This window comes from Schistocerca serialis, chromosome 2 (assembly GCF_023864345.2).
Source record: "Schistocerca serialis cubense isolate TAMUIC-IGC-003099 chromosome 2, iqSchSeri2.2, whole genome shotgun sequence".
Classification (NCBI taxonomy): domain Eukaryota; kingdom Metazoa; phylum Arthropoda; class Insecta; order Orthoptera; family Acrididae; genus Schistocerca; species Schistocerca serialis.
In genome coordinates, this window is record NC_064639.1 from 683,015,397 (window position 1) to 683,034,720 (window position 19,324).

A 19,324-nucleotide genomic window follows, 5' to 3' on the forward strand; every position below is an offset into this window, starting at 1 on the left:
AGGGTTCTTTGCGTTTCTTGGCGGAGTTTATCGTATCTTTCCTTCAATGTCATATTGTCCCTTTCTTTAATCCATGCATTCCTCCCATTTCTTCTTATTATATATACCCAGAAAAAATTTACGTTTTACGATAAATGTGACTTCTGTCTCAAAATGCAAAAATGCGTAATTATCTAATAGACGTTATTTCATAATGAACTGCATCCAGATGAACCATTTTATCAGAGAGAATTTGAAATACTGCAGCTTTATTTCCTGCAGATAAATATCTGAAATTAAACTAATTTAGACAATCAACAAGGAAAAGTTCTACTAACTGGAGACTGTGACACATTAGTGCAATTGATATATGTTGTCTGAGCTCTGAAGTCATATTTTGATCAATCCAGAGAAGGAAAAAACATTTCGATTGCACTAGAGATCTTGAAGGCACCTTCACTATCTGTCCTGCGTGGTCTAGTTAGCATTGTTGAGTCAGCTGTAGTGTCATTCTGATCATCACGGCAGGGGCAATTTTTGTACACAGTCTTTGCCAGTATTATCACTCTTGTGATATGGATGGTTTGAAAAAGGACATGAACCTGAAACTAGCCAGCATTAAGAAATAAAAAAGATTCTTCTTAATGCAGCTTATGATGGAGTTACAGTCATTTATTTCTTTTATGAAACAATTTGTGGACCTATGTTTCACTTGCAGCATGCTGTAACTTCGTAAATAATGAGCTATCTCTAACAGGATTACCACCTCCACAACAATAAGGTGGCTTCCAAACCTATCTTTCGTATGGAATCTGAGATTCATTTTTCTCACGTGACATCTTGCAGGCCATACATAATGCACTCGAGGAGATGAGACTTTTGAAAAGCATTTAACTCAGTGCCACACCTCCACTTATTATCAGAAGTATGACTGTATGAGATACCAGAGGATATCTGTGAATGCAGCAATGATTTCTTGGTAGGAAGAATGCAGCATGTTACCTTGGTTGGAGTCACTGAAAGACAAAAAGTAACTTCAGCTGTGCCCCAAGGAGTGTGTTAGGATCTTTGTTGTTCAGGTTGCTTATTAACAATCTGGCAGACTATATTAACAGCAAATTCAGACTTTTTCAGACGATGTAGATCTTTATAACATTTTAGAGTAGTGCAAAGAGTGAAAATTGTTTTAAATATTCAGAAATGAAAAACTGTGCCTTTATCTTACATTAATTCACTCCGTATCTTTAATGGAAACATTCATATTCATCCAACAAAAATATAGAATATGATACGTTACTTTCTGCAAGTTACGCTTTTCATTTATTTCCTTCCCCTCTACACATTGTTCTATGTGCTGCAGAAACTGTGTTCACTGTGCTTGCTACTTCTGTGTTTAGAATCACATGTTTCATGGTGTATAAGTAATAAGACATACATGACTTTTCATTGAGGCTTTTAAAATTGATGTTTATCCTCACTTCCTCTCCCCAAATAAAAAGATGTAACTTATGATATGTGTAGGCTGAAAACAATAGTGGTTGACAATTGTTGTCAAGACATTGTTATAAATTCACAAAGATTAGAACTACAACTATCAAACAAAGAAATAGACAGCATAACTTGTTTGTAATTTAAATGAAATCTCATGATAAAATATGGTTAAAAAATAAGTACAAAGCCACAAACTGATAACTGTAAAAATTCTGTGAATGAATTTTGTACCTGGTATAATATCTATGAACAAAATCTCACTTAAATGCCACAAAAATTCAATGTTGTAGAAAATAGTAACCAAATGCAGGCAGACATCCTTTTCTTCATCAGTGACAATGGATGCTTCAGTTTGGAGATCCTCAAGACATGCTCGGATAATAGATCTGTAAATTGAAGTACATTTCGTCAGGATTAATGCAGTCACATCATATATGTAAAGAAAAGTAGTTACTTTTTTATGTAACTTCAACAATTTCATCTCAAACTATCAGCTATCAATATACTGGAAAGGGCCGAAACTAGTTTAATAACAACATTAGTGTTAACAGGAATTCACATCCCAAAGCACAAATATTATGAAAATTATATAATAAGTTGCTTAAAAAGCACTCTTTTACCTTGGTTTTAAACAGCTGGCAATTCTGATTTCCTATCTTGCACCTGGCATCTGGCATCAGCCCATTAAAGACATTTTCACCCTAATATAAAACTACATTCTGAACATTAGACAGGGACAAAAGAACATTACTTTTACCTGTAGTACTGTTGTCATAAACTTCACAGTTCATCCTAATTTCATTCTTACTATTAACCACAATCATGATTAGGAAGCCTGTGAGTGTAAAAATCCCAAGTCCAAGGACTGGTAGAATATTCTGATAATTATAGATCTCCAGCTAGCAACTTCATATAATATTACTATGGTATATGTCTGTAATATAAATACTTTTTTGATCATAGTTGTATTGCCACAGCAGATTATGTGATAGTATAGTACCAAGTGAAAGTAATTTAGAAATCTCTCTAACTGTGTCAATCTGCAAATGGTAATCGTAAGTGCAAAGCTTGTAGAAGTGGCCAGGTTAATGTATCTGCCCACTGGTGGCACCTCAGACCATTACATGTCTAGGAATATCAGTACAGTTTAATTTAGTAAGTGTACGTTGATTCCTACTTCTGGCACCTGTAAAGCCATTTTATTTGTCTCAAATTGCTTATGAGTTTTTGTAAGAAATAGTTATGCTGTTGTCATGTACAGGGTGTATCGGCATCCTCTTGGCTGTGCCAGCTGTTGATGTGTTTGGACCCTTCTCCAGTGTACTTTGGTCAGCAGCAAACATCACAGTTTTTGAGGAGTTCTCCAGTGCCACTAGTTAATCATTTGTGTAGGTTAAGAACAGGAGTCAGTCATGTACTGAACCTTGCTAGGCACAATATTTAACTTTCCTCACTCAGAACTAAGTTTTATTCCTTTGGTACCATTTATTGATGCTACCTTCTAATTTGTTATTGAGTTCTGAATCAATCCATACCATGGATATGTCTGTAAGGCCATAAAATTTTAGTTTTCCAAGTAAAATTTTATGATTCGACATCTCGAGCCACACCAATGTCACACAATATGCTGTACCTTAATGTTTCTTGTTGATGTTTACCAGAACAGACTTTGTATGATCATATATTGCTTTCTCTGTAGCATATACTCTTCACGCAAACTGAACTCCCTGGTTGTTGAAATGTTACTGACAGAAAAATAGTTTAATTTTCTGCTGTACACGATATTCTAATGTCACATGCTGGTCCATCCTTTCTTTTAGCTTCCAAGGAAATTATCCATAATATTAAAACAGGAAAGTGGACTCATAATTAACTAAGAATATTTTAACAAAAGAATAAAGTTTTCCATCTACTATGTTCTTGATAAACAGTCATTTTTCATCAAAAAATCTCCCTGAATAGTGTGGCAGTTGCCATTTTTGATTTTGTGAAACTGTAATTTCCCCCTTTTGAGCTAACCCTGAGCAATTGGGGGGAGATTTATTGTTGTCACTTTACCGGAACTGCCAGCCAAACCTTCTATTATAGCACCCAATTTAACAAAAAGCATATTTATAAATAAATTAGTAAACTATAAATTGATGATGTGTAATGTCTTACAGTCCTTGAGAATGTTATGTGGGGAACAAACCAAACTCTTGGGTGCACTTTATTAGTACTACCACACTTAATACATTTGAGACAGTGCCCAGATATCACTTGGGCACTGGCTATTAACATTTTGACAAAACACTCATAAGAACACAATCACCTTCATTGTTATTGTCAGAATCACTTTAACACATGGCTGCCTTATGCTTCTTTATGGGCCTAAAGATGTCACAGTCACTGGGATTGTCATCAGAACCATAAAAACATTCAAAGTAAACAGAAGTCCACTTCAGCCATAAATTTTGAACTCTCCCTTAAACTATCTGTTTCATTGTTACATTACAACATCATCAAGCATCTGTATACACAACAATATAATCAAGTGTAACAACAGTGGGAAATACTACTCCTCATCCGTCCATTAAGTCTCCCCTGACCTGGGGTCTGGGTGACTTTTTCGACCTCTCCCCATTTCCTAAACCTCACCAGTCCCTTTCGTTCACCCCTCTTCCTTCTACTTCAACCAACTGCCAGAAGAAGGCTCCACTGGCTCTGAAAGCTTACAAATTCAAATACCTTTATAAGTGTGGTCTTCTCCTGCCACTGCTTGATGAGTAGAGTTTTTTAACTATCCAATTACATTTTCAAAAACTGATTATTTTTGTTGATATAATACATACACAGAAAAATATTGATGGGTATTACAAATTTGCTTCAGAACAACATTACAACACCATGCAGAAGGAACTTAAAAATTTAGTTGACAGTGAGTGAGCAAAAATTAAATGATTGCTGGATGGGATTCACTGTTCTGTGCATAAAGAAGAACTTTATGCTAAATATGCAGGCATGGAAAAATGTGTGTTAAATTTTATGGGACCCAGAATGATTTTTCAACTTAAAACTCTCTTATTGCTGAATATATGATGGAAAAAGTAATGCAGAAACAAAAATGAGAACACCTGGAATGGATTGCAGGCCTCTCATTTTAAGTGGACTTGACTGCAAACTGCCCACAGTAAGACAATTCAACGTGAGAAACTGCTTTTTATGATTTGTGGGGAACAGCTGTAAAAAGAAAATCATGTTACAGATGAGACCATTCTGACACAGTACAGTTCCCAAACCAACTGGTGTTAAAGATAATTTGAGGTTTGAAGAATATATCGTGGCCTATAAAGTATTAGGAGGCTAGTTTCCTAAAAGTTCCTAAAAGTTTTGAGCACACTGTCAATCTTACATCTGTTTTCAAGCTTGTTTGCCACTTCAGTCGAGAGTTCTCCTGTGCATGTGCAGATGTAACTGGTTGATCTGCAATGTAATTCCCATTTTAAATACATTAAAATTATCCAGGACATCTACAGTGTTTTCCTTGCATCAAGTTTCCACATGTTCATAGTGAGGTTACAAAAGTGCTACAATATTTCAAACAACATTAGTGTGTGTAAGACCTTTATTTGATTACGAAACTAAGTAAGTCACAACTATATGGCAACCTGATTGCAAAAATCTGTGAAGTTGTTCACATCTGCCCATATGCTAATAGTTTGTACCACATAAAAATTAAGTAATATTTTCCCCATGCCACAAGTAATTAAATTACCTGAATTTTTTATTACCTTTTTTGTGATCTATGTTGAGAAACATTGAAATATAAATCCTTGTCTTATCCAGTGCAGCTGCATTGCCATTTAAATGTGACATCTTTCCAGTTTCCCCCTCTTCATGCTCAGATAGCCATGACAGTGCAAGAAGTGTGCAGGCAGGCTGAACGCTAAGTCTTCCATGCCTGGGCATGGCTTGTGAGCCAAATTCTTGACTGCCCCTGCTATAGTGGAGTAGTGCAAAACAGGAACAAGAATGACAGGTGACTCAGTGGCTGTGCAACAAGACGAAAGAAGCTCAGAGGATAAAGCACGTTTCCATGCCTCTCCACTTCTCTCCCCCTCCTGGTATGCTTCTCCACATCCACATCCCCCCCACTCCATATCACGTATACTGTTATGAATGGTGTCAGTTGTTATGGTATAAGTGGAGTTGATTGTTTTGCCACTTTGGAAGCTTCAAATGGCTCTGAGCACTATGGGACTTAACATCTGCGGTCATTAGTCCCCTTGGAAGCTTCAAAATGGCTCTGAGCACTATGGGACTTACCATCTGAGGTCATCAGTCCCCTAGAACTTAAAACTATTTAAACCTAACTAACCTAAGGACATCACACACATCCATGCCCGAAACAGGATTCGAACCTGCGACTGTAGCGGTCGCGTGGTTCCAGACTGAAGCGCCTAGAACTGCTTGGCCACACCGGCCGGCACTTTGGAAGTATTAAGGCCCAAAACTACAAAGTGAGCAACACATCACATATGATTCAGTAGTCACTGTGCATTTTGTATCCAGAATAAATATAGTCAAATCTTCAGTATCCTGAAGAATGAGGAGATAATCTTCTTCCCACAGCTGCCATTATTTTTTGCCTTACTAAACAGACTTAGTACACTGCAAACAGTAGACAACCATTAGTTTCAGATCCACACTGATAAAATAATATCTTTCATAATTCACTACTGTATTTCACCTATTTTCCTAGAAGTGTCCATCTCTGCTTTTTGCGAACATCTGCCAACCTGCATAAATGTATGCTGCTGCTCTTACGGAATGTCGCAACCAATGATCAAATAGCCGAATACCAGCTTATGGTTTGTGCACAGTTATTTGCATTACAGGTGACCTAATGACAAAGATTTTCTACCTATCTATAAATGTTATAGTTAGGTCTGCTCTAATAATATTCCTCACAGAATCAATGTTCGCTTGCTCTGTAACGGTTTATGAAAGGGATAGTTGCTACTCACAATATAGCGGAGACACAGTCGCAGATTGGCACAACAAAAAAACTGTCACACAATAAGCCTTAGGACAACAAGGACACACACACACACACACACACACACACACACACACACACACACACACACACACACACACACACACAGTCTCTGGCAGCTGAAGCTAAGTTTTGTGTGTGTGTGTGTGTGTGTGTGTGTGTGTGTGTGTGTGTATTTTTGACAAAGGTCTTGTTGCCCAAAAGTGTGTGACAGTCTTTTTGTTGTGCCTATCTGCGACTCAGCATCTCCACTATATGGTGATTAGCAACTATCCTTTTCATAATATTGTTACATTCCAATCTGGATTTTCCATTATTTGTTTTCTTGCTTTTATAGTAATACCAGACATCAATAATGCAGACTAACTTCTGAAGTTCTAAATCCACAAAATTTGTTATTCGGTACCAGCACTGAAAAATAAGTGAACATCAAAACACATGTGGGCACTGGAAGTTTAACATGGCTGTAAATAATGCAGCAGTGCCATAAACACATTTGCAGCCTGGTTAGATTCCAGGAAGTGCACAACACAGTTTGTAGCATTTGACTTCAAGATGATGACTGGGTTGGTCTTTGAAATCAATATAGACGCACATAAAAATTAAAGTGTTCTTGGGTGAAGCTGATGATACCTCCAAACCTACCCACCAATGGTGGTAACTGTTGTAGTTGAGTTGGTGTGAGGGAAGTGATCACCATCTCTCTCTTTCAAACCAATGTATTTTTCAAGTGAAACAATTTGAGTTTGTTCTCGAGCTTCTATGAATAATCCTGAATGCTACTTAATGTTTTTGAATGTTCTAGAAAACTCTCAAATGTTCTGGAACAGATCTTTGAAACGACATATATTGCAATGATCTCCACTTCACCAAAACTGTGTTACCTGATGAGCTGTGCATTGTAGTGAAGACAGAACAGTTCACTGAAAAAGTGAATCCATTTATAGGGAGAACTACGTAAATGGAGATCGGTTGTGTGAGTGAACAATTCTAGCAATAAAAAACGATATAGTGCAATAAACAAATCAGCAAATACAGAATGTGATAACAGCTGCAGACAAAATATTTAAATCCATTGATAAAATGATGATCCAAGACAAAAGTGTAAATCTGTTGACAGAATTAAATTTATTCAATGACCCTAGTATGCCCTTGAAAAAGTTTGTAAACATCAGCATGGAAAAAGAAATATTAACCAAAAAAGGAAAGTACAAGTCACTATTCACCCATGAATTGCTCTCGATTTCACTAACCTACCATTCAGCTTCAAAATTCTTCAATTTCTGGTAATATCAGCATATGGCCTGGCTATCAATAAATCACAAGGATAAACTTTATAGTGCTGCTGGTGAATTTAAATGAATGGAGTTTCTTGCAGGTACAACTGTACATAGCATGTTCGCATTTTGGACTTCCACAAAACTTTAGTCTTTGCACCTGAAATCTAAATACGAAATGTTGTTTTGTAAGACTACATTTTGGGATCACTTACTTACTACAAAAACGAAATGTTTAATTGCAGATGTTTCCCAATTCAGAAATCAATTGGGAAAAAAGACCAAGAAAGCAGGTCCTTTTGAGACATTATTGCGCACAAAAATGGCATCAACAGCTCGGTTCAGCAACAACTTATTATACTGAGACTTGAAAGATCAGGTCAAGGAAGTTGTTTGATGGATTCCGAGAGCTAAGAAACAACAGTCTACGCCTAATGAAAAGTAAGCATATGACATTAGAAACCACACAGCAATGTCAAAGATGCATGTAGCTGAAGAACACAATCCAGTGTTAAGCCTGGAGGCAGCCTTTATACAGCAGTGAATGGCTGGCTGGCTGGCTGGCTGGTTGGTTGGTTTGGGGAAGGGGATCAAACAGTGAGGTCATCTGTCCCAATGGATTAGGTAAGGATGATGAAGTAAGTCAGCACTGCCCTTTCATAGGAACCATCCAGGCATTTGCCTAAAGTTATTTAGGGAAATCACGGAAAACTTATATCAGGATGACTGGATACAGGTTTGAACCATCATTCTCCCGAATGCAAGAGCAGTGAATGTAAATGGCTGATGATAATCTAAGATACGAACGTTTACTGTTGGAAGTATTTTCTTTCCCCCACCATCCCCCTCGTCCTCGTCCACCCATTCCTCTCTCCTGTCTCACTCTTATCACTCTTATATCTCATGACAATGAAGTCTGATCTTAGCTATTGGCACTGCTTTATGGCTGTCAAACCATTCGAGGGTTTGTTTATATTGTAAGTTATCGCACTGTGACCTTTCAGTAGTCCACGACTCTTCCGTAACCTTGAAAACTCTTATAGTGGGTACAGCTGCAAGCAAATTCTATGTATGGAGATTGTAATTTTTCTGACTACGTAACTGTTACGACAGCAGTCTTGGGCAGACCACAATGGACAGCCACAGAGCGCAGTGGGCTAGCCACCCAAATGATTTTACAGTGAGGTCCTACAATAACACTGGCATAGTGTTCAGCAATTCAATGGTCTACTGTAGAGTTGGGACAAATTGCTATAGTCAAATTAAAATAACTTGATAGTTGACACTTGAGGCATCTTAGCTAGTTTCCTCCAATCAGAGCGCTCAATGTCATACCCAAACCATTCACAGTAGCCAAATTGTCAGTTCACTTCCAATTTCCCTGTCCAGCTTTCTTTCTTGATGCTAAGTTTGTTTTATCACACACAATAATCACTCCCCCCCTCCACACACACACACACACACACACACACACACACACACACACACACACGCACGCACGCACGCACGCACGCACGCTAACAAAATACACTTGTTTTACACCAGCACTAACCAAACACTATCAGATCCTTCTGCTCAAGGCATGATTTATAATTCTTATAATCACAGGGATCAGCTTACGTTAGATAAGGTTTGCACGACATTGTGTGAAGCTGAACTTTTGAAGACTGTAAATCATTGCGACCAGGCCACCACAGTCATATATGCAACACATTACTGCAATAATGGTGTGGCATAATGGCTAGGATATAATTCTGACATGTAGAAGGTTGAAGGTTCGAATCTCATCAAATACAGTCAAATTTTTTAATTTTGTAAATCTAATCAAAAGATTACAATTATCATTTTTATTCAATTAATGATTCAACTGCTTTTTCTATTTCTGATACTTTGCCACATAATTTTCATCATCATATTAACTTTTTCATTTGCTCTTATTTTCCTTCTTTTCGTTAGTTCTTTGTTTGGAATCTGCTTGTGTCACCCATAATCTGCAACCAAGTGCCAAGAAGGACTACTGATCGGTTTGTAATGCAGCATCCCGCGTAGCCAATTGCATCTAACCAATGACAGTGAGAAATTGTAGATTGCTTTTACAGCTAAACCTGAAATTTTGCTGCACAAGATGGCTATGCAAACAAATATATTATGAAATTTTTCAGTCTTGATTAGGCCCTAAACGCCATAAAGAAGCAATCGTGATTTGAGTTCTGCCACAGATTGCTGATCTCCGTTTTCTCGGATACATTGGACATCATGAGGTGGTTGTTAGGTTAGGACAAGAGTTTAAACTCTGTGGTACAAAACCCATCATCTGCCACAGTTCAGTCACTGGTAACTTAAAATCAGCTGTCGACAGAGTATCTCCAGTTTCCATCATAATTTCATAGTGCCTGCTTCCAATATTTTTCCAAATTACATATTAACAACCAGCATTTATTAAGTGACCCGCCATGTTTATACGTCGCCTACATCCGAGCGATAGCTGGCAACAGATGTGGCAACACTGTAGCGGCAAATGACACATATCAACTATCAAATAATTTTATAATCTGACTATCCATGCTGTAGCATGAAGCAACTTTTCACAGCAAGTTAAGTGATGGGAACTGAGCTCCTGTTCCAACACATCCGGTCCGGGCAAGCACGTATACCATCAGATCAGAAGGTAGCTTTGTTCCATCACCACCATGTATTCACTCGGTGCAATCACCACGCCGGTCAGACACGAAGCTACTTTGTCAAAGCAAATTGTTAACTAGGCGACGCCACAGATCTGGGAGCCTTTGGGAGCCCCGGCAGTTTCAAGCTTTGAACTGGTACTGCCATGACAAGCCCTCTCCCTCAGCTGGTTTGGTTTTGTTTTGTTTTGCTTTAGGGCGCAAAAAACAACTGGGGTCACATGTGTTCAAGTGAAAAATAGAGAACACGAGGACAGAGGAGTTGAAAAACGACTATACAACGGCCTCAATTGATGTAATAGAAGACAGCTAAGAACAGGAACATGGGAAAAGGGCTAAAAATGACACCATACAGAAATGGAGGTCCAAAACCGAAAATTAAATGGCCTTCGCCATATCGCTTTGGCAGATAAAAAGTAAAATGCGTTCAACAGTTCACGCGTCATTTGCTAAAACGGCCGATAAATCAGACGGCAAACCAAAGCTGGAATGTAAATGGTTAAAAAATGGGCATTTCATCAGGAAGTGGCGGACAGTTAAAACTTGGGTGCAATGTGTACAAAGTGGTGGGGTAGCGCCACTTAGCAAATGACGATGGCTAAAAAGGCAGTGCCCAATACGCAGCCTAGTTAAAATGACCTCTTCCCGGCAGGAGAGCTGAGAGGAGGTCGTCCAAGCCACTGGGAGAGGACCATTGGCGATGCCAAAGGGACACCACCTCCTGACTGACAGCAACACAGAGATCATCGGAGGAATATACGTACTCGCAGGCTGAGGGATGAGGACTGCAGCCTTGGCAGCAATGCCAACAGCCTCGTTTCCTGGCAGACCGACATGGCCAGGAACCCACAGAAACATCAAATTGGCTCCACTAAGAGTGAGCAGGTGACAGATTTCCTGGACCCACTGCACTAAGGGATGTGTGGTGTACAGCGAACATACTTTGAAGGGTGCTGAGTGAGTCTGAGCAGAGAACACAATTGAAAAGGCTGTGTCACCGGAAGCGATACAGCAAGGCTGGAGTAGTGTCCTTGGGAAGTGAATGAAGGCCAAGGTTAACACGGGCTGCTTCACAAAGCCAAGGTTGTGAAGGGTTCACACCCACTGGGGAATTCGCAGGTAGTGTGAAGTTAAGCCACTGTATCAAGTGCCAAAAGCGGACTCCAGGAGGTACCAGAGAAGAGGGACGCACCCCATACTGATGATCAAAGGAATCATCAAAGAAGGAGGCATAGGATAGGTGGCCATGCTTGGCAGACAAACAGCATACATACCTGCTGAGGAGAAAGTCACGGCAGTAGGATAGTGGTAGTTTAGCAGCTTCATCATACAGACCCTCAACTGGGCTAGTGTAAAAGGCGCCCGTGGCCAAAAGGAAGCCACGACGGTGGATAGTGTTGAGATGGCGTAAGAGGGATGGGCATGCAGATGCATAAACAAAGCACCCATAGTCAAGTTTCAAATGGACAAGGGACTGGTACAAATGTAAGAGGGCGGTTCGATTGGCACCCAGGAAGTACCATTGAGGACACGTAGGACACTGAGGAACCGTGTGCAGCAGGCTAACAGATAAGACACATGGGAGGACCAAGAGTGTTTCCTATCGAGCGTGAGCCCCAGGAATTTCGTAGTTTCAATGAATGGAAGAGCAACAGGCCCAAGGTGGTAAGATGGTGGGAGAAACCACTTGCGTCGTCAGAAATTCATACAGATGGTTTTGTCAGTGCAAAAGTGAAAAGCCACTGTCAATGCTCCAGGAGTAATTAGATGACCAACGCATCGCTGAAGATGCCATTCAATGAGACAGGTCCATGGAGAACTGCAATGGATGGCAAAATCGTCAACAAATAGGAAGCCGGAGATGCCCAGCGGGAGACAGGCCATTACAGGCTTAGTGGAGATAGCGAAAAGGACGACACTCAGGATGGAACCCTTAGGCACAGTGTCCCTGGAAAAAGGCGTCTGACAAGGCAGAACCCACACGCACCTTGAAAACTCAATCTTTTAAAAATGCCTGAAGGAAACAGGGCAGGCAGCCACGGAAGCCCCACGTGTAAAGAGTACGGAGGATACCAGTTCTCCAGCAGGAATTGTAGGCCTCTTCCAAAACGAAAAACATGGCCACAGTCTGGGATTTCTGCACAAAACGATTCACGACACTAATGGACAAAGTAATGAGATGGTCAACTGGAGAATGCCACACTCTAAATCCGCACTGTGGATTCGTCAGTAAATTGCGAGACTCGAGTCAACATACCAGCCTGGCATGAATCATACACTCCATCACCTTGCAAATGCAGCTGGTAAGAGAGATGGGGCAATAGCTAGGAGGAGGATTATTGTCCTTACCAGGCTTAGGTATCTGTTTGACGGTGGCTTCAGGCCAGCGCCTGGGAAACGTGCCCTCTGCCCAGATGCGGTTGTACGTGTTAAGCAGAAAGTGACTGCCCGCAAGAGAAAGGTGCTGCAACATCTGAATGTGGATGGTGTCTGGCCCTGGGGCGGAGGATCAGGATGAACTGAGAGCATGATCTAGCTCTCTCATAGTAAAGGCGGCATTGTAGCACTCACGATTCAGAGAAAACAAGGGTCTCGCCCAAGCCTCCACCACTCGGATCTGTTAAAAGAATTAGTGAATGAAATCCAGCTAGCTTCTTTGCTATCCCGAAGAACGTGACAACATGTTGCATGCATCTGTTTATAATGAATGCAGTTTTCCACCGTAGAATTATTATTAAAAAGGCGGAGAGCACATCTCCGTATGCGAACTGCGTCACGGCATGCCTCAGTCCACCAACGGACTGGGACATGACGTGGTAAAGAAGAAGTGTGATGAATGGAATGTTCTGCACCAGTAAGGATAATGTTTGAGAGACATTCCACCTGGTCATCATCACAACTGGGGAATCTTGTTCTTCAAAGGTCACCAGTGAGGAGTAAAGCTGCTAGTCAGCCTTAGTAAGCTGCCATTTGCGCGTGCAAATGGATGGGATAGAAGTCAGCAAATAGATAGCACATGGGAAACGGTCACTCGAGTAGGTTTCAGAAAGAACAGACCACTCAAGATGATGGGCAAGCAGGGCAATGAAAAAGTATAGATCAAAATGGGAATATGAGTGTGAGGAGTCGGAAAGGAAAGTGGTTGCTCCAGTGTTAAGGCAGAAGAGGTCAAGTTGGTTAAGAAGGTCAGCCAAGGGGGCACCTCTCTGACAGGTCCTGGGAGAACCCCAGAGGGGACAATGAGCATTAAAGCCACCGAGTAGCAAAAATGGGGAAGGTAGCTGCCCAATAAGCTGAAGGAAGTCTGCCCTGGTGATAATGAATGGCAGAGGGACATAAATGGTACAGAGGAAAAAAGTCGGATGGGGAAGAGAAAGGTGAACTGCCACAGCTTGAAGATGGGTAGTCAGGGAAATGGGTTGACTATGAATGAGCAGCATGATGCCCAAATGAGATGGAATGCCATCAGGGGGGAGGTCAAAACGAATCAGTAACTAATGTGAAAGCTCAAAACGGTTGTGAGGGTGCACTTTCATTTCCTGAAGGCAGAATACAAAGGGATGCTGTGATGCTAAAAACAGCCGTAAATCCTCTTTGTGGGACTGAAGGTTGTGAACGTTCCATTAGGGGACAGTCAAGATGAGGAAGAGATGTAGGGGTGTCAACCCGACAGCTGCCGAGTGACAGCCGGCGTAATGTCACTACTACAGGGCACAGAAGCAGGAGGATCCTGCTCCATTGGGTCCACAGAAGCATTGGCTTCTTTTGTGGTGGGTCTGTGGTGTCCAACACTGAAAAACGGTTGGTGGTGTGCACTGTCGATACGGAGTCTGGCTGGGCTAAGGTACCACGGGGCGACACTGTCTAAGAGGATCTTCAAGTTGGCGAATGAAGACCGTTTGCCTTTGATGGACTTCTTCGAGCCTTTCTGGGTAGAGGAAGGCTCAGGTGTTGTTTGGCTGAAGGGATGGAGGAAGTCTTCATGGGAGTACTCCTGCTGCCCTTCCTGGACCACCAGTTGTCTAGCTGGTGGCTTTGTCCTCAAGACGAGAGTTTGACGGTTTGTTGCACAGCTGGACAGGGAGATGGCGATGCTACCTTGACACTGGACGATTTCACTACCTCAGAGCTGAATTTGAGGTTGCATGTCTGTGTGGCCATGTCCTTCATGAAGCGAGGGGTAACAAGAACACAACTATAGGTGTCAGACGGGAGAACACAGGGTTTGCGTCTAGCCAGTAGCTTGTGAGCTACTGGGTAAGGCATTTTTTCCTTTCTCCAGATCTCTTTGACAGTCCGCTCACCAGGATACACGGCATGGCCGACATTTCAGTTGATACAGCAGGGACAAGGAGGCAGACAATCGCCCTTGTGTGCATCCCTACCACAGGTTGCACATTTGGCTGGGTGTTGACAAGACGTTCTAGTGTGGTTGAAACGATGACACTGGTAGCAGCGTATTGGGTTCGGAATGTACAGCTAGACTGTGATAATTTCATATCCTGTTTTCATCTTGGACAGCAGCACCATTCTATCGAAGGTGAGGAAAAGAGTGCAAGTGGGCACTAAGGAGGAATAGACCTTTTTCATTACACAATGGATGGCGATGACACCCTGTTCAGAGGGGTAAGATTGGATTTTGGCCTCTGTTAGACCATCTAGAAGTCTGGTGTAAATTAAACCACAGGAAGAATTCAAAGTTCTATGAGCATCAACACGAGCGGGTAGCCATAGAGAAACGAGGCAGCAAGCGGTTGTTGTGCTTGAGAATCAGAAGCAGTCTCCAAAAGCATAGTTTCATTCTGTAAACGAGAGCAGAATTTCACAGGACCAGCGATTGCACCAACACCTTTCTGAATAATACATGGATTGACCGTGGCAAAGGACTGACCGTCCTCAGTATGTGAGACCACTAGGAACTGTGGTGCAGTGGGAAGGGTCTTGAATCATTAGCCTCATTATGTTTACATTTTGTAGACGTTGATTGTGAAGATTAGTGACTCATTGTGAGAAAATCCCCATTGATTGCCAGAGTCTCTGATAGCGTGCACCTTCACAAGGGGGAGCACCTGCCTTAGGTGATTGTTCACACCTCTGGTCACACCTCTCTAACACCTGACAGAGGGACCAATCGGCAGTTTGGGAAGGTTGCAGCTCAGACAATTACCCCTCCTTGTGCCTGGCATGTACCAAAAAACCCAGTCACCTGTTACGTGTCAGACGCATGGGCCGGTCTTCAGGAGCACACAGGGAGGAAGAAGAAAACAAGGAATCTCAAACACCGAAGCAGAGGAACGAGAGGAGAAGGGAAACAAAGAAAGGAAAAGAGCAAAAAACAAGGGTGACACTGTTCTTACGTCAGCGACAGACAATGCAGAACATTCCCAATAACATCCCAGACATGCTCCCCAAGGGAAGGGAAAAATAATAGCAAGAGGACAGACATGCAGCACAGAAGGGAAAAAAAATGCTGCAAAGCCTGGGACCCCATGGTAGCTAAGTACAAACCCGCCAAAGAGTGGCGAGAGCCCTGCAAGGCTCTTCAGCTGGGATCACCTGACACTCATCCAGATTTTGAGACTCCCGGGTTACAGCCCAGGGATTCTGCACACACCTACCATCTGCTTAGGACTGCAGGCAGTGTACACCAGCCCAGACGTAAACACACCATGCTGCTGAGGGGACACACATCTCGCATCAACAAGGTTGCCTTTGCTGCCAGCTATGTACACTGCTACAGCATTCTACTGCAGCAGTGGATTCACTCATTGCCACTAACCATGGACAGAAACTGGGCACATAGCCATCGATCTACTGTATGAGAACTGTTGAATAGCGGTAATAAGGAACGCTTTACAGAGAGAGCACTCTTGACCTGGCACTCACCACTGTACTGGAACGTACTATCCCCGCAGCTACCTGCACATGCCATTCTGGGGACACAAGTGGTCATTCGGCAACATTGGTGTAAGCACAGTGGTCAACAAAAATGTAACACAATTGCAAAACATATCTCTAGTTTCATTTGCATGTTATGTTAACGTAACGATATTATGAAAAGGAATTCACCATAGAGTGGAGATGCTGAGTCGCAGACAAAAAGACCCTTACAATTAAAGCTAGCGGCTGTTAAGGCCTTCGTCAATAACACACACACACACACACACACACACACACACACACACACACACACACACACACACACACACACACACACACAACTGTAGTCTCAGGCAACTGAAACCACACAGCGAGCAGCATAAGCAGTGCATGATGGGAGTGGCGACTGGGTGGGGTAAGGAGGAAGCTGGGGTGGGGAGGGGGAGGGATAGCATGGTGGGGGTGGCCGGGAGGTGGGAGGTGGGGGTGGGGAGTAGTGGAAAAGGAGAGAAATAAAAAGATTGGGTTTGATGGTGGAATGACAGCTGTGTAGTGCTGGAATGGGAACAGGGAAGAGGCTGGATGGGTGATGACAGTGACTAACGAAGGTTGAGGCCAGGAGGGTTATGGGAACATAGGATATATTGCAGGGAAAGTTCCCACCTGCGCAATTCAGAAAAGCTGGTGTTGGTGGGAAGGATCCATATGGCACAGACTGTGAAGCAGTCATTTAAATTAAGGATATCATGTTCAGCAACAGGGTGGTCCACTTGTTTCTTGGCCACAGTTTGCCGGTGGCCATTCATGTGGACAGTCAGCTTGTTGGTTGTCTTGTCTAAATAGAATGCAGCACAGTGGTTGCAGCTTAGCTTGTAGATTAAGTGTCTGGTTTCACAGGTAGCCCTGCCTTTGATGGGATAGGTGATATTAGTGACCAGACTGGAGTATGTGGTAGTGGGAGGATGTAGGAGACAAGTCTTGCATCTAGGTCTATTACAGGGGTATGAGCCATGAGGTAAGGGACTGGGAGTAGGGGTTCTGTAAGGATGGATGAGTATATTGTGTAGGTTTGGTGGACAGTGGAATACCACTGTGGGATGGGTGGGAAGGATAGTGGGCAGGACGTTTCTCATTTCAGGGCACGACGAGAGGTAATCTTAAACCTAGCGGAGAACGTAATTCAGTTGCTCCTGTCCTGGGTGGTACTGTGCCTGGACAGTGGGACTTCGGGAGGTGGTAGGAGACCGGAAGGATAAGGCACAGGAGATTTGTTTTTGTATAAGGTTGGGAGAATAATTATAGTCAGTGAAGGCTTCAGTGAGACTCTCAGCATATTTCGAGAGGGACTGCTCCTCACTGCAGATGCGATGACCATGGCTGGCTAGGCTGTATGGAAGGGACTTCTTGGTATGGAATGGGTTGCAGCTGTTGAAGTGGAGATATTGATGGTGTTAGTACGTTTGATATGGATGGGGCACTGATGTAGCCATCTATTAGGTGGAGGGCAACATTTAGGAAGGTGACTTGATGGGTTGAGTAGGACCAGGTGACGCAAATGGGGGAAAGTTGTTGAAATCCTGGAGGAATGTAGATAGAATGTCCTCACCTTCAATCCAGATAACAAAGATACCATCAATGAATCTGAACCTGGTGAGAGGTTTGGGATTCTGGGTTTTTAAGAAGGATTCTGCCATGTGGGTGCCCATGACCGTACCCCGGATTTGTTTGTAGGTATGCCTTCAAAAGAGAAGTAATTGTGGGTGAGGATATAGTTGGTCATGGCGACTAGGACGGAGGTTGTTTAGGAAAGGTAGTGTTCAATAGCGGTAAGGCCATGGGCATTAGGAATGCTAGAGTACAGGGAGGTGGCATCAATAGTGATGGGCAGGGCACCGTGTGGTAAAGGGACAGGAACTGCGGAGAGTCGGTGGAGGAAACAGATGGTATCTTTTATATAGCAGGGTAGGTTCCGTGTAATAGTTTGAAGGTGTTGGTATATGAAAGCAGAAATTCTCTCAGTGGGGACACAGTAATTGACCACAATGGGGTGTCCTGGGTGGTTAGGCTTCCTAACTTGAGGAAGCATGCAAAAGGTAGGAGTACAGGGAGTGGTACGGGTGAGTAGAGAGATGGACTCCAGGAAGAGTTTCTGGGATGGGCCTAAGGATTTGCGCGTGACTGGAGATCCTGCTGGATTTCCAGAATGGGGTCACTGTGGCAAGGTTTGTAGGTCGAAGTATCTGACAGATGGCAGAGTCCTTCCGCCAGGTAATCCTTGTGGTTCAAAACAACAAAGGTGGAGCCTTTGTCTGCAGGTAGGATTATAAGGTCGGGATCAGTTTTTATATCATGGACAGCAGCTCTTTCTGTGGATATAAGGTTAGTAGCACGTTGAGGGATTTGGGGAATGATGGTGAGGCAAGGTTTGAGGTTAAGAAATTCTGGAAAGTTAACAGGGGGTGATTTAGGGGCAGTGGGGGTACATCACAGTTGCATGAAGGAGTGAAATGAGTTAGGCATGGTTCAATATTATGTTAATGTAATTCTGATGTTGAATTTCTCTTTTGTATTTATATGAACTTAAATTTTAGCACTTAACAGAACTCTCTAAATTTCATATAAATTTACAATCATTACTTTTAAAATTTACCAATATGACAAAATAATTTACCAGTATGGGTGAAGACACTAGATACAAAGGTAAATAACTACTCATACATACACATAACTTGAAACAGCTACTTTGTTTACATTTACGGGAGTTTGGCCTTTTCACTATATCTCTGCAGAGACTGAAAGGTATTTTTTTTTTTTTAGTTTACCTAGGTTTTGATGCCACTAATGATATCTTCTTCAAAACCTATAAATTAACCCATATGGACATATATTAAACATTGAAATACATCATCAATCTAATGATTTCACAATAAGAAAAATCATAATATTTACAAAAAGTAAATTATTTTGAGGGCCAAACA

The 19,324-nt window shown here is 42.1% G+C and overlaps 1 protein-coding gene across 2 annotated transcripts in view; it reads right to left on the reverse strand.

Moving 5' to 3' along the window:
- The window catches only part of LOC126457802 (nuclear pore complex protein Nup85), a 130,418-nt gene that overhangs the window by 82,529 nt on the left and 28,565 nt on the right, over window positions 1-19,324 (reverse strand). For both annotated transcript variants that reach the window (XM_050094400.1, XM_050094401.1), the window contains exon 4: window positions 1,702-1,856. In XM_050094400.1, the coding sequence (XP_049950357.1) occupies window positions 1,702-1,856 (155 nt within the window). The remainder of the gene's footprint in view (window positions 1-1,701; window positions 1,857-19,324) is intronic.